Below are 12,301 nucleotides of genomic sequence, written 5' to 3' on the forward strand. Positions count from 1 at the left end.
CAACCAAAACTTAACTACTATGAATAAAGTAACTATGCACAATCAAAGAATCAAAGTCCACTGAGAGGAGTACTTGCGGAAAACACATGGACAAGCTGAAATTCCAGCGACCACCACGGGCGGTGAGAAGGAACTCAGGGGGCTGCAGGTCAGCAGGACCCTTTATATCTGCACTATATGTGTGCAACTCTAGGGGCACAAGAGCCGACCCAACGGATACAACTGAGGGAAATACTTTCCAGTGGTGGTGCTCAGGGCGAACACACCCATGCATTGGAATAGACATGAGCAAGCACTCTAAGAAGAACAGAAGGTTAAAACAAATTCTGAAGACAATTGAGGCTACCAGATTCAAGTTAAAGTGAGAAAAATCTGTGCTACAGCAAATTACAGTAGGGCACATATCCAGAAAAATTCAAACTATAGTTTAAATCCTACCTAAAAATGTATCAGAACTGCTTGATTCCTCACTATAATAACATGTCAAAGAAAATTCATGCAGCTGTTTCCCCTTCCTTTATATTTTAATCCAAAATACAATCAACACAGGTACATTAGCGAAGAGGCTCATGTGGAACCGCAGCCTAATTATGGGGGTAATATTTCTAGGAGAAATCTGTTGAACAAAACCAAGCACACTGCTGATGCTTTACAAATAATTAATGCTTTAAAATACAATCAAAATTACATACACTGCAAGAGTGTCACTTTTCAATTACAAGTTTCAGAGTAGCAGCTGTGTTAGTCTGTATCCGAAAAAGAAAAATGCATCCGATGAAGTGAGCTGTAGCTCACGAAAGCTTATGCTCAAATAAATTTGTTAGTCTCTAAGGTGCCACAAGTACTCCTTTACTTTTCAATTAATTACTGCAAGTGTCATTCTTTCTTAGGTGACTACAATGGACACACAGACTATGGTAAAATAAAATGCAGTCCGTGAAGGTGAAAAGAATTTATTTGAAACAAACATGGAAATAAAGTTGTTATCTACAGCAAATAAAACATTTGTTGTCTTGTACACTTTCAGATACTAACACTATATTAACAAACATACAAATAGCAGAAAAGTTGGGATAAAAACTCAGGACTCTTAGTTCATCTCTCTTATCTTTTGAGATGGCATGTGAAGGGCTCAGAAGATGTGGAGGCCTTTTTAGGGTGAGTGTCTTTGGCCATCCATTTCAAATTTTTCATGCTCACAAAGGTGCAATGCCATCTGGAGTACACATTCCCATTCTGTATGAGATTTGAACTGAACATGGAATGATTGTCACAAAATGGTATGTCTCCCCTTCAGAAAAAGCTTTGTTAGCTGACAACCATGCATTGTGTAAAGCACATCAATCATATCCTAATTTTTTGATAAACCTGTAGGCATCTTCCAATCTCACTCTTTATCTTCACTAACAAAGAAACAAACAGCTAAAGAACAATTACATGCTAGGCTCAGCATCTGAGATGTGAAAAATAAGCTTCACGCATACAGAAAACTTTCCCACTGAAAAAGGAATTGATGGTAAAGTAATTGTCTCCTAATCAGGTAGGCACCACTATCTGCTAGTTAAGCAGTTGTATGACTCACATGTTTTCGTTTAGGACTTCGTAACTAGAGCTCTCCAAGAAATACAGAGCAATCCTCAAACCCACTTAAGCTGTGCCTTGAGTTTAAGGTTTACAAGCCTCAAACCATGCTGGCAGAAGTCTGGCCAATATGTGCTGAGGGTGTTCACACAACTTAGAAGACAACAGATCTCCTCCCTCCCTCCTTTGCTCTCAAACTAGTTTCTTTTGTTTTCAGAAAGACATATGAGATAAGTGAATTCTCAAATTTTGTTACAAGGGGAGCTACTAAGTGATGATGGAGTTCCCCCTGGTGGTTTGAGTAGGTATAATTGTATTATCTTCCATAATTATATTATCTTCCACAACTAAGAAATCCTATGTTGAGTAATGTTTGAATATTACTAGATTTTTGTTGTTGCTTGCAAGAAAGGTAGTGCCTTAAAGTTATGCAATAACATTAAACAGGAAGCTTAAAACTTTAAACCGCCTTATTACTAATATAAACCGTTTGTATGTTAGGGATTAAGGACTTTTTTTTTTCTTTCTCCAAAACCAGATGCCTACAATTAGGCTCTTTAAGCCATATTTAGGCACCTAAATAAGTAAACTCATTTTCAAAGGTGTGAGCATCTGAAACTCATTGAAGTCATTGGGAGCTACAGATGTTGAGCAACTTTGAATATTGGGCAACTTTTATTTAGGTCCCTAAGTATGGCTTTGCCTGCCCAACTTTAGGCACCCATTTGTGAAAAATTTTGCCCAAGTTAAAAAAACTAGCAACCCTCTTGGTAATTTAGTTTTGAAATAGGTACGTTCTAAATGTTTAGAAATGTAAAAGCATTTATGTCCAATAACTGTTTTTTAAAGAAGTTTTTATGAACAGAGTCATTTTTATTCTGGGATACTTTATAAGATGAATCAATACAATTCTGAATATAGTATTATAGGACAAGTATAATGTTTTAGAACTACAATGGAATATATAAAGGTATTATGGGCCAACTGTTCCCTAAAATGAACATGTGTGAAGGTCCCATTAACTTCATCCTGAGCTCTGGGCATGAAAACATGGCAGAATTTGACCCTGTGCTTTAAAAAACAAACAAATAAACAAAAAACTATCAATTAAGCTTTTGAAATAATAAAGATTTCTGAGACAATACACATTTTGTAAAAAGTTACATATTTACCATGTAGACTAGAATTGCTTTAAGCAATCTCAGTGCTTGTCTACACAAACACTTTAGTTTGCAGTGAGCTGGGGTGTAAATCTATCCTGTGCTAACCTGCTGCACACTGTGTCTGTGTGGACTTTGCTGCTGTGCACTAAAAATTCTGTGGTGCACTTTAATCTACTCCCATTTCAAAGCAGAGAAGATTAAAGCACACTACAGAACTTCTAGTGTGTGGCAGCATGATCCTCATGGACATTTAGTGTGCAGCAGGCTACTGCTGGGTAGATTTACACCCCAGTTCGCTGCAAAGTAAGTGTTTTTGTGTAGACAAGCCCTCACTAAATATTAGACATATTGGACCAATCGTGGCTCTAGAATTTACTACATAGCAAAAGAAAAATACTTTAACATCCCTGAGTCAATACATATGCTCTTTTGCAGCAATTCAAGTTAACATGCATCTAAATAGGATAGCTTTAATGCCTTTAAAGTCTCTTGGATAAGATACAGGTACATATATATTTATCAGAGGGTTTGGAATGGTTCTCAGACAAAATTCTGTATTGTTTTACATTAAAAACAGATAAGGTATCCATATTTAAATAACAATAGTTGTGACAGCAAACCAGGAACTACAAGAAAAGTATAAACTGGAGCATTTTACTCACTTTTTCCTAAGTTCAAAATAAGTTAGGAACAAATTAATTGAAGGATAATTTTTAATAGTTGAAACCTTAATGAATAGCTGCCATTTACAAATGTATCTAAATTTTCTAGAGCTATACTAGTACTATTGAATATTTATAAAATGCTTTCTTTTTATAGAATTGATATCTGATTCTGTTCCCATTTTACTTAGAGTTTTGACTTGACTCCAGAAAAGTAGGATTAGGTCCATAACAGTATGATTCTGTAGACAGACATCTAAATTAAGTAGTCACCACTTCAAATATTTATATAGTGGAAACTACAAATACTATACAATGGAAACATTGTTTTAATTTACTTACTAAATTCCAGATGCCAGGTGTTCCTCTTTATTTGTTAAAATTTCATCATGGAAAAAACATTTACTAGATATCCCTCTGATGACTCTCGCCAGACTGTCACCTTTAACTTAAAATTTTGCCTTTTTTATTATTTTCACATCTTTAATACAATATATTTATCTATATTTATAAATACCATAAGTAAGGGCTTAGAGCAAAAATAATTTACTCTTTATAACCCATTAAACATCCATAACACTTTATGATCTGTTTTAAATTATCAAATTCACTGTAAAAATATCAATCAAGAGAATTCTCTTGATTAACAGGTGGGTGTGACCTATTAATCTTTTAAAGACTTCTCATAACTTTTCACGAAATATATATTTCACATAGATTATTTAGATATACTCATATTTGAATAACGCTTCTGCATAAGAAAAACAATTAGAAAAGCCATTAACATCAGTGATGGTCTTAAAACCACAACAGCAATACAGGACTCGTCACATACGATCCTATTCTCCCAGGGTGGATACCATCTTGTGTAACCTATAAACAAGCATACAAACACAAATTCTTATTGGGCACAACATGCTTATAAAGAACTAAACTTGAAGTAATAGTGTAGAATTGTAATACATACGTATAATTTTATCACGTTTTGGATTTCCTAGGAGGGAAAAAAGAAAGAAATAGTTTAATCAGCTAGGAACAAATAGTTACTCATCATACAGTCACTGTGATTCTTTGAGATGATTCATGTGGATCCCACTCTTGCTGCACATGCTCTACATGCACAAGAGTTCAGAGTTAATTGACCAGCAGTGTCCATTGGGGTTGCCCTCTCCTTTGCGCTCCCCCACTCAAGGGCAGAAAGGGCATAGGGACACCAATTGCTATTTAGGTGTTTTACCACCCAGAATCCAAATGAAAGATTCCAAGCTACAGAGAAGGAGAACAGGTCGTGGGATCCACATGTACAGAACATCTCAAAGAATCAGTTACTGTAAAGTAACTGCACCTGTCCACATGACCAAGCCTGTTTTCTTGACTTAAAGGGCTCTTAAAATTGATTTCTGTACTCCTCCCCGGCGAGGGGTTTAGCACTAAAATCGACCTCGCTGGGTCGAATTTGGGGTAGCGTGGACGCAATTTGACGGTATTGACCTCCAGGAGCTATCCCAGAGTGCTCCATTGTGACTGCTCTGGACAGCACTCTCAACTCAGATGCACTGGCCAGGTAGACAGGAAAAGCCCCAGGAACTTTTGAATTTCATTTCTTGTTTGGCCAGCATGGAGAGCTGATCAGCACAGGTGACCATGGAGTCCCAGAATCGCAAAAGGGCTCCAGCATGGACTGAACGGGAGGTACTGGATCTGATCGCTGTATGGGGAGAAGAATCCGTGCAGGCAGAACTCTGTTCCAAAAGACGAAATGTCAATATATTTGCCAAAATCTCCAAGGGCATGATGGACAGAGGCTACAACAGGGACACACAGCTTCCTGGCACAGGGGAAAAGAGCATGCACCCACGTTTGTTGCTATAGAACATTGCTGTTGTGTTGTCCATCAGGACTGATACACACTGTCTCGTTAAGTATGCCCGGAAGGTCTGGCATGCTAAGCACCCCGCTCTCACCTCTCTGATGTTGATGTGGAGACCAGACACCTTGAGTCCTGTGGTCTCCTAGATGTGCTCCCCCGCCAAGTCTGATGCGTCCGTCACTAGAGAAAGAGATGGTTGTGGACTGACTAAGGGGACCCCTGAACATACCTCCTGAGGGTTGAGCTACCACAGGAGGGAGTCGAGGACCAGGCAAGGCAGGGTCACTATCCTGTCCATGCTGTCCCGGGCTGGGTGATACACTGACGCGAGCCACGACTGAAGAGGTCAAAGCCTGAGTCTGGTGTGCTGTACCACATAGGTACAGGCAGCCATGTGTCCCAGAAGCTTCAGGCAGTTTCTTGCTGTGGTAGTGAGAAAATGTCTGAGGCCTCGAATGATGTTGGCCAGGGCCTGAAACCAAGCTTCCGGCAGATATGCCCTGGCTTGGGTCGAGTCCTGTACTGCCCCTATAAACGCTATCCTCTGGACAGGGGACAGAATCGATTTTGCTTCGTTTAGAAGGAGACCCAGGCTGTTGAAGGTGGCTCTGATGAATCTGACATGAGGTTCCACTTGGGTCCTGGAGCAGCCCTTGATCAGCCAGTCGTTGAGATACGGAAACACCTGTACCTGGTGCCTACGCAGGAATGTGGCGATGACCGTCATGCACTTGGTGAAGACTCGAGGTACTGCTGACAGGCCGAATGGAAGGACTGTGAATTGGTAGTGGGTATTGTTCACTACAAACCTGAGATACTTTCTGTGGGGCTGAGTGATTGCAATACGAAAATACGCGTCCTTCCAAGTCGAGGGCAGCATACCAGTCTGCTGGATCCAGTGAGGGGATGAAGGAGGCCAAAGAGACCTTGCGGAACTTGAGTTTCTTCATGAACTTGTTGAGTTATCGCAGATCCAAGATGGGCCTGAGGCCACCTTTGGCTTTCAGTATTAGGAAATACCAGGAATAGAAGCCCTTGCCCTTCTGCTCCTGAGGAACCTCTTCCACTGCCCCTAGCAATAGGAGTGAGTGCACCTCCTGTATAAGGAGTTGCTCATGAGAGGCGTCCCTGAAGAGGGACGGGGAAGGGGGCTGGAAGGGCAGGAGGGCACAGAATTGGATGGAGTATCCCCTCTCTACCGTGTGGAGCACCCAGCGGTCTGAAATAATATGGGACTATGCTCGGTAGAAAGAGATAGTTGGGATGAAAAGGTAAGGCAGGGTGGATCCAGATCTTGCTCTGGTACGTTCTCCTTGACTGCACCATCAAAAGGCCAGTTTCCCCTGACCATTGCTTGGATTGTCCCAAGCCCTGGCCAGAGGGTTAACATGACCTTCTCCTGCCACTCCGATTTCTCCTTCTGGAGCCATCTTGGTGGTTCTGATGATCGAACCACTGAGGAGGCTGCGGACAGAAGTGTCTCCTCTGCGTTGAAGGTGTATAGAGGCCCAGGAACCTGAGGGTGGCTCTTGAGTCTTTAAGGCTGTTTAGCCTTTTGTCAGTTTTCTCTGAGAAGAGAATCTCACACTCGAAAGGCAGGTCCTGAATGGTTTGCTGTACCTTGGAGGGGAGGCCAGAATCCTGGAGCCATGAGCCCCTTCTCATAGACACTCCTGTGGCCATAACCCTTGTGACCACATCTGCCCTGTCAAGTGCCACCTGAAGGGATGCCCTTGAGATCAGTCTCCCTTCCTCAACCAACGCTGAAAACTCAGCACGGAAGTCCGAGGGGACCAACTCTGTGAATTAAGACTATCTGATGACTATGACCTGCTGGTTGGATATTCAGAGTTGTAATCCCCCAATGGAGTAAACCTTTCGTCCGAAGAGATCTAACTTTTTGCGTCCCTGTTCTTGGGGGAAGGGCCTTGGAAGCCTTGCCTCTCCCACTGAGTAGCAGCATCCACCACCAGAAAGTCAGGCTGGGGGTGAGAAAAGAGATGTTTGTAGCCCTTGGAGGGCACAAAGTATCGGTGCTCATTACGCTTTGCAGTAGGTGGCAGCGAGGCCGGGGTCTGCCACAAGGTCTTATTCATATCCATAATTGTTTTGATTAATGGCAAGGCGATATGGGAAGCGCCAGAGGGGGCAAGGATGTTCACCATAGGGTCTGCATCGTCTACAACTTCCTCCACCTTAATGCCCAACCCCAGCAACCCGGCGCAGCAGCTGCTGCAACACCCTGAAGTCTTCCAGAGCTGCGGTTACTGAAGTGCCCGCCAGGGCCCGATCAGGTGAGGAGGGGGAGGAGGCCAGCAGGGGAGGTGGTTGCTCCCTACCATCCCCACCTGAGGGATCTCATGAACCTGGGGGGGACTGCGATAGGCCTGCCTGGTCCCAGTGCTGCGAGAGGCGTGATGGTTGGTACCAGCATTGCGCCCCCACACCAGTGCTGGTGTTGTACCTGACCTCTCCGGTGCCGAAGGTGTGGTTGAGGTGGGCGCCGTGGGTCAGTGTCAATGCCGAGGATGGCACCGCAGCTGTCGGCGTTGGTGCCGTTGCTGATTGTCGCAGAACGAATGTCGCGGACGCCACTGATGCTGTTCCCGAGCGGGACTCATGCCTCCGACCCTGGGCTTGATGAAAGGCCCACTGAGTCCAAAAGGGCCACTGAGACAGATTTTGCCAATAAGGGGGCCACTGCATCGGGCATCCTATGGTGCCAAGAGGTGGATCTTCTTCTCCTACTATAGTTGGAGCAGTATGAGTCAGACTCCGACTCGGAATAGGAGGATCAGGGTGGCGCAGCTCCTCTCAACGTAGAGCATCAAGAACCAGGGGACTGACCACGCTGCCTTGATGGAGGCGCTGGCATGGAGGGGTGCCAAGGTGATGGGGAACGACATGTCATCATCACCAGCTTTCCCTTAGACTGTCCAGGGTGCCAGGATGGAGCCTGCGGTACCGGCACGTCCTCCTGTCTCGGCGGCGAGAACAGTACCATGAGTCTGAGCAGATCCTGCGCCACTACAAAAGTCTCTGGGGTGGATGGGAGTGGCAGGTGCTCCGATGGGTTCGGTGAGCAAGACAGGCCCGGACTCAACTGCCTCACCTGGGCAGGAGTCAATGTGGCTGGTCCTGGGTCTTGCTGAGGGGGATCTTCCTCTCTGATCTCTTTTTCTTCTGCGCTGGCGACTGGGACCGGTGCTGAAAGCTGGAATGCCCCTGAGGGGCTCCATGACATTGCCGAGCTTCCTTGCCAGTGTCTTTCTTCAATGCTGGATCTTTCAAGGATGGCACCGGAGTGCTTCACGTCAAAGATGACACGCTGGGAGTGGGATCTCCAGTGCCTGTGTCCAACTGAGGTTGGTGAGATGCCTCCATGAGGAGAATTTTGAGACACTGCTCCATCTCTTTAAGGGTTCTCGGTCAGATTTCCCGACAAATCTTGCAGCGGTCTTTTTGGTGACCCTCACCCAGGCACCGTAAACAAGAGGTGTGGGGGTCATTTTTGGGCATGTGCTTCATGCAGAGCTGGCAAGTCTTAAAGCCCAGGGATTGCAGCATGCCCCGGTAACAAATGGGGGTGAAACGGGGGGAAACCACCCCACCGCCGTAACTGAAATTTATAGAACTACTACTAGACTATACTAACTTACTAAACTGGAAACTAACTATGTATAGCGTAAGTAAAGAACTGCTAAGCTGCTTGCCAAAGTAAGAGTAAGGGGAAGTACCAGCTACTGGCACTGGCGGTAAGAAGGAACTGAGGGGGTGGCGGATCGGCCGGGCTCTATATTGAGCGCCATGAAGGTGTGACTCCAGGGGGCGCCTAGGCCGACCCATGGATGCTGCTAATGGAAAAATTATCCGGCTACTGTGCACGTGCACGTACACACACCTGACTGGAATTGACACTCGAAGAAGAACTGTAGCTAATGTGTTTCAAGCTGGTCACTTAAAAATTCAGATTCAAAGGATCAGTGACTGATTCTGAAAATAAAGCTAATCTGATATCTTTCTGTCCCCTGAGCAAAGGAAGACAGAAGGCATAAGATTTTGGAAGTGAATCACTGCCTAAATAAGTGATGTAGCATGGAGGGCTTGGGTTTTATGGAGCACTAATCCATCTTCCATGGGGAGAAGGGGTTATATAGGTTGGATGGCTTCTACCTCAGTAGAAAGGAGACCAATCTCCTTGTGGATAGGCTGACTAGAGTAGTTAGGAGGGGGCTAAATTAATAGCAACAGGGGAGGGTAAAAAAAAAAAGAGGGAAGATATGAGAACTCAGCACAAAATCGAGATGTTGAGAACAAAATTAACCAAGGAACCAAAGGACATCAAGAAATTCTTTAACTGCCTATATATTAATGCTAGAAGCTTGGGTAACACACAAGAGGAATTGGAATTGCTAATTTATTATCATAAATTTAATCTAGTTGGTATTACTGAAACCTGGTAGAATGAGTCCACAATTGGAATGTTAAAAATCAATGGTTATAACCTATTTATGAAGGATCAAATGGCAAAAGGGGAAGGGGAGTGGCACTTTGTCAAAAATGGCATTACCTGTATAAGTCACTGATAGCTTGGAAGAAAATGTTTTTGAATCATGGATCAATGTCTTAACAGATAAAGCACAAGATGAGATACTAGTCAGTGTCTGCTACAGACCACCAAATCACACTGGGGAACAAGATAACTGCCTCCTTACGCACCCTCTATAATGTGTAGGTGGGGGTGGGGGGCAAAAAACCAACATAATATTAGGTGATCATCGGGGAATTTCAACTTGAGTGACACACACTGGAGGTCTCATTCTGCCAGTACTAAAGCATCCTTAGAATTTCTAAACATTATAGATGACAATTTTCTAACTCAAAAAATGTTGCAACAAACACAAGGGAATTCTATATCAGATATTGTCCTAACAGATAAAGAGGAACTGATTACAAAACTAAAAGTTAGTGGCAGCTTAGATACAAGTGACAATCACTTGACCACATTTACAATGTGCATGCAAAATAAAGTCCAGACCAGTAATAATATATATATATATATATATATATATATACACACACACACATGGTACTTTTAATAGATCTACTTTCACAAAGCTGGAAACAATTATGAGCCACTTCATCAGAGAAAGAATTTAATCAGAAATATGTGATATTTGGGAACCATTTAAGAACACCGTACTAGATACTCCAGTGCCACAACTGAGGAAGAAGACTGCTGGTTTTAAAAAAAACAACCCTGGTTTAGAGGGGACGTGAAGGCAGCTGTAAACAATAAATATATAACTAACAGAAGAATGGGGAAGTTAATAATAATTAATATAAATCAGAAGTTAGGAATTTTAGAAAGTTAAGGGAACCCAAGGGATGTACAGAGAACTCTCTGGACACCACAGTTAAGGACAATAATATATGAGGAACAAAAAGAATCCTGACAATAGTATTGGTCAATTACTAGGCGGAAGTGGTAGAATTATCAATAATAATGAAGAAATAGCAGAAGTGTTCAATTAATATTTATTCTTTATTTGGGAAAAAAAGATAGTGTTATCACCATATGATGAGACTGTCTTTCCATTCCACTAGTGTCTTTGGGGATGTTAAACAGAAGCTACTAAAGTCAGACATTTTTAAATCAGCAAGTCCAGATGACTTGCATGCAAGAGTTTTAAAAGAGCTGATAAAGGAGTGTGCTGGACCATTCATGTTTATTTTCAATAAGTCTTGGAACACTGGGGAAGTTCCAGAAGACTAGAAGAAAGTTAATGTGCCAATTTTTAAAAAAGAGTAAACTGGGTGACGTAGGTAATTATAGGCCTGTGAGCCTGACACTGATCCTGGCAAGATAAAGGAGCAGCTGATATGGTACTTGATTAATAAAGAACTCAAGGAGGGTAATGTAATTAATGCAAAACAACATGGTTGATGGGAAATAGAGCCTGTTAAACTAACTTGATTTTTTTAATGAAATTACACAGTTGGTTGATAAAGATAATAATATACTTAATAATAATAGTTTGATGTAATATACTTAGACTTCTGTAAAGCATTTGACATTTTGATTTAAAAATATAGTTCTAGGTTCTAGGTTAACATGATGCACATTAAATGGATTAAAAACTGGCTAAGTGATAGGCCTCAAAATGTAATTGTAAATGGGGAATCAACATTGAGCAGGTGTGTTCCCAGCAGGGTCCTACTGTTCTTCACCCTACCCTATTTAACATTGTGATGGGTGCCTACCCCACAACAGGCCTGAGTAGAGAGAAAGGGCCAATTAAGCCTGCAACAGGCTGCACCTGGGGGAGAGTCAGGGCTGATAAGCTTTTAATTGATGATGGTCAGGCTGAGCTGCGATAAAACCAGGAAATGGAGTATAAGAAGGGGGCTGCAACAGAAAAGATCTGCAGTCACTCTCTGGGCTTAAAGAGGTAAAGGAGGAAACCTGAGGGACAATAAAAGCTCTGGGACCCTGGCCCTGAGAGAAGGGTAGAGAAGGAACCTGATCAAGGCTAAGTAGAAAGCAGCCCAGGGAAACAGCAGTGATGTTTGGGACAGTGCAGCTTTTGGCTGTGAGTTGTAGTGTTCCTGGGCTGGAATCCAGAGTAATGGCTGGGCCCAGGTTTCCATAACAACCACTGGAGAAATGGCACTGACTTGGCAGTGGTGTTTAAGACTGCCTGAGATGGCTTGTCCTGTAGGACTTTGGTACCCCAGAAGGGGAGGATTATAGTGACCTAGCTGCAGGGCAAAGCTCTGAAGAGAGAGCACCCTGAGCAAGAGAGAGGAAATAATCTGACTCCAGAAAGTCTGAGTGTGAGACCATGGGGCAAGAAACTGAAGGCAGGGATGTCAGACTAGTAGTGTGCTAATCCCAAGGCAGCGCCACAGTGGTCAGTAGCAAACTCTAGGCCAAAGCCTTTATCAATGACCTGGCAGAAAACACAAAATCATCGCTGAGGAAGTTTGCAGATGACGCAAGATTTGGGGGTGTGGTAAGCAAT

General features: G+C 43.1%; 1 protein-coding gene across 1 annotated transcript in view; it reads right to left on the reverse strand.

Moving 5' to 3' along the window:
* Positions 1-937: 937 nt before the first annotated feature.
* The window catches only part of LOC114022105 (glioma pathogenesis-related protein 1), a 58,627-nt gene continuing 47,263 nt past the window's right edge, over positions 938-12,301 (reverse strand). Inside the window, exons 5-6 of the mRNA XM_027832835.3 lie at positions 4,374-4,400; positions 938-4,279 (exon numbers count right to left, since the gene is read on the reverse strand). Coding sequence (XP_027688636.2) covers positions 4,125-4,279; positions 4,374-4,400 — 182 coding nt within the window. The 3' untranslated portion in view covers positions 938-4,124. The remainder of the gene's footprint in view (positions 4,280-4,373; positions 4,401-12,301) is intronic.

The sequence above is a fragment of the Chelonia mydas genome, chromosome 1 (assembly GCF_015237465.2).
Source record: "Chelonia mydas isolate rCheMyd1 chromosome 1, rCheMyd1.pri.v2, whole genome shotgun sequence".
Classification (NCBI taxonomy): Eukaryota; Metazoa; Chordata; order Testudines; family Cheloniidae; genus Chelonia; species Chelonia mydas.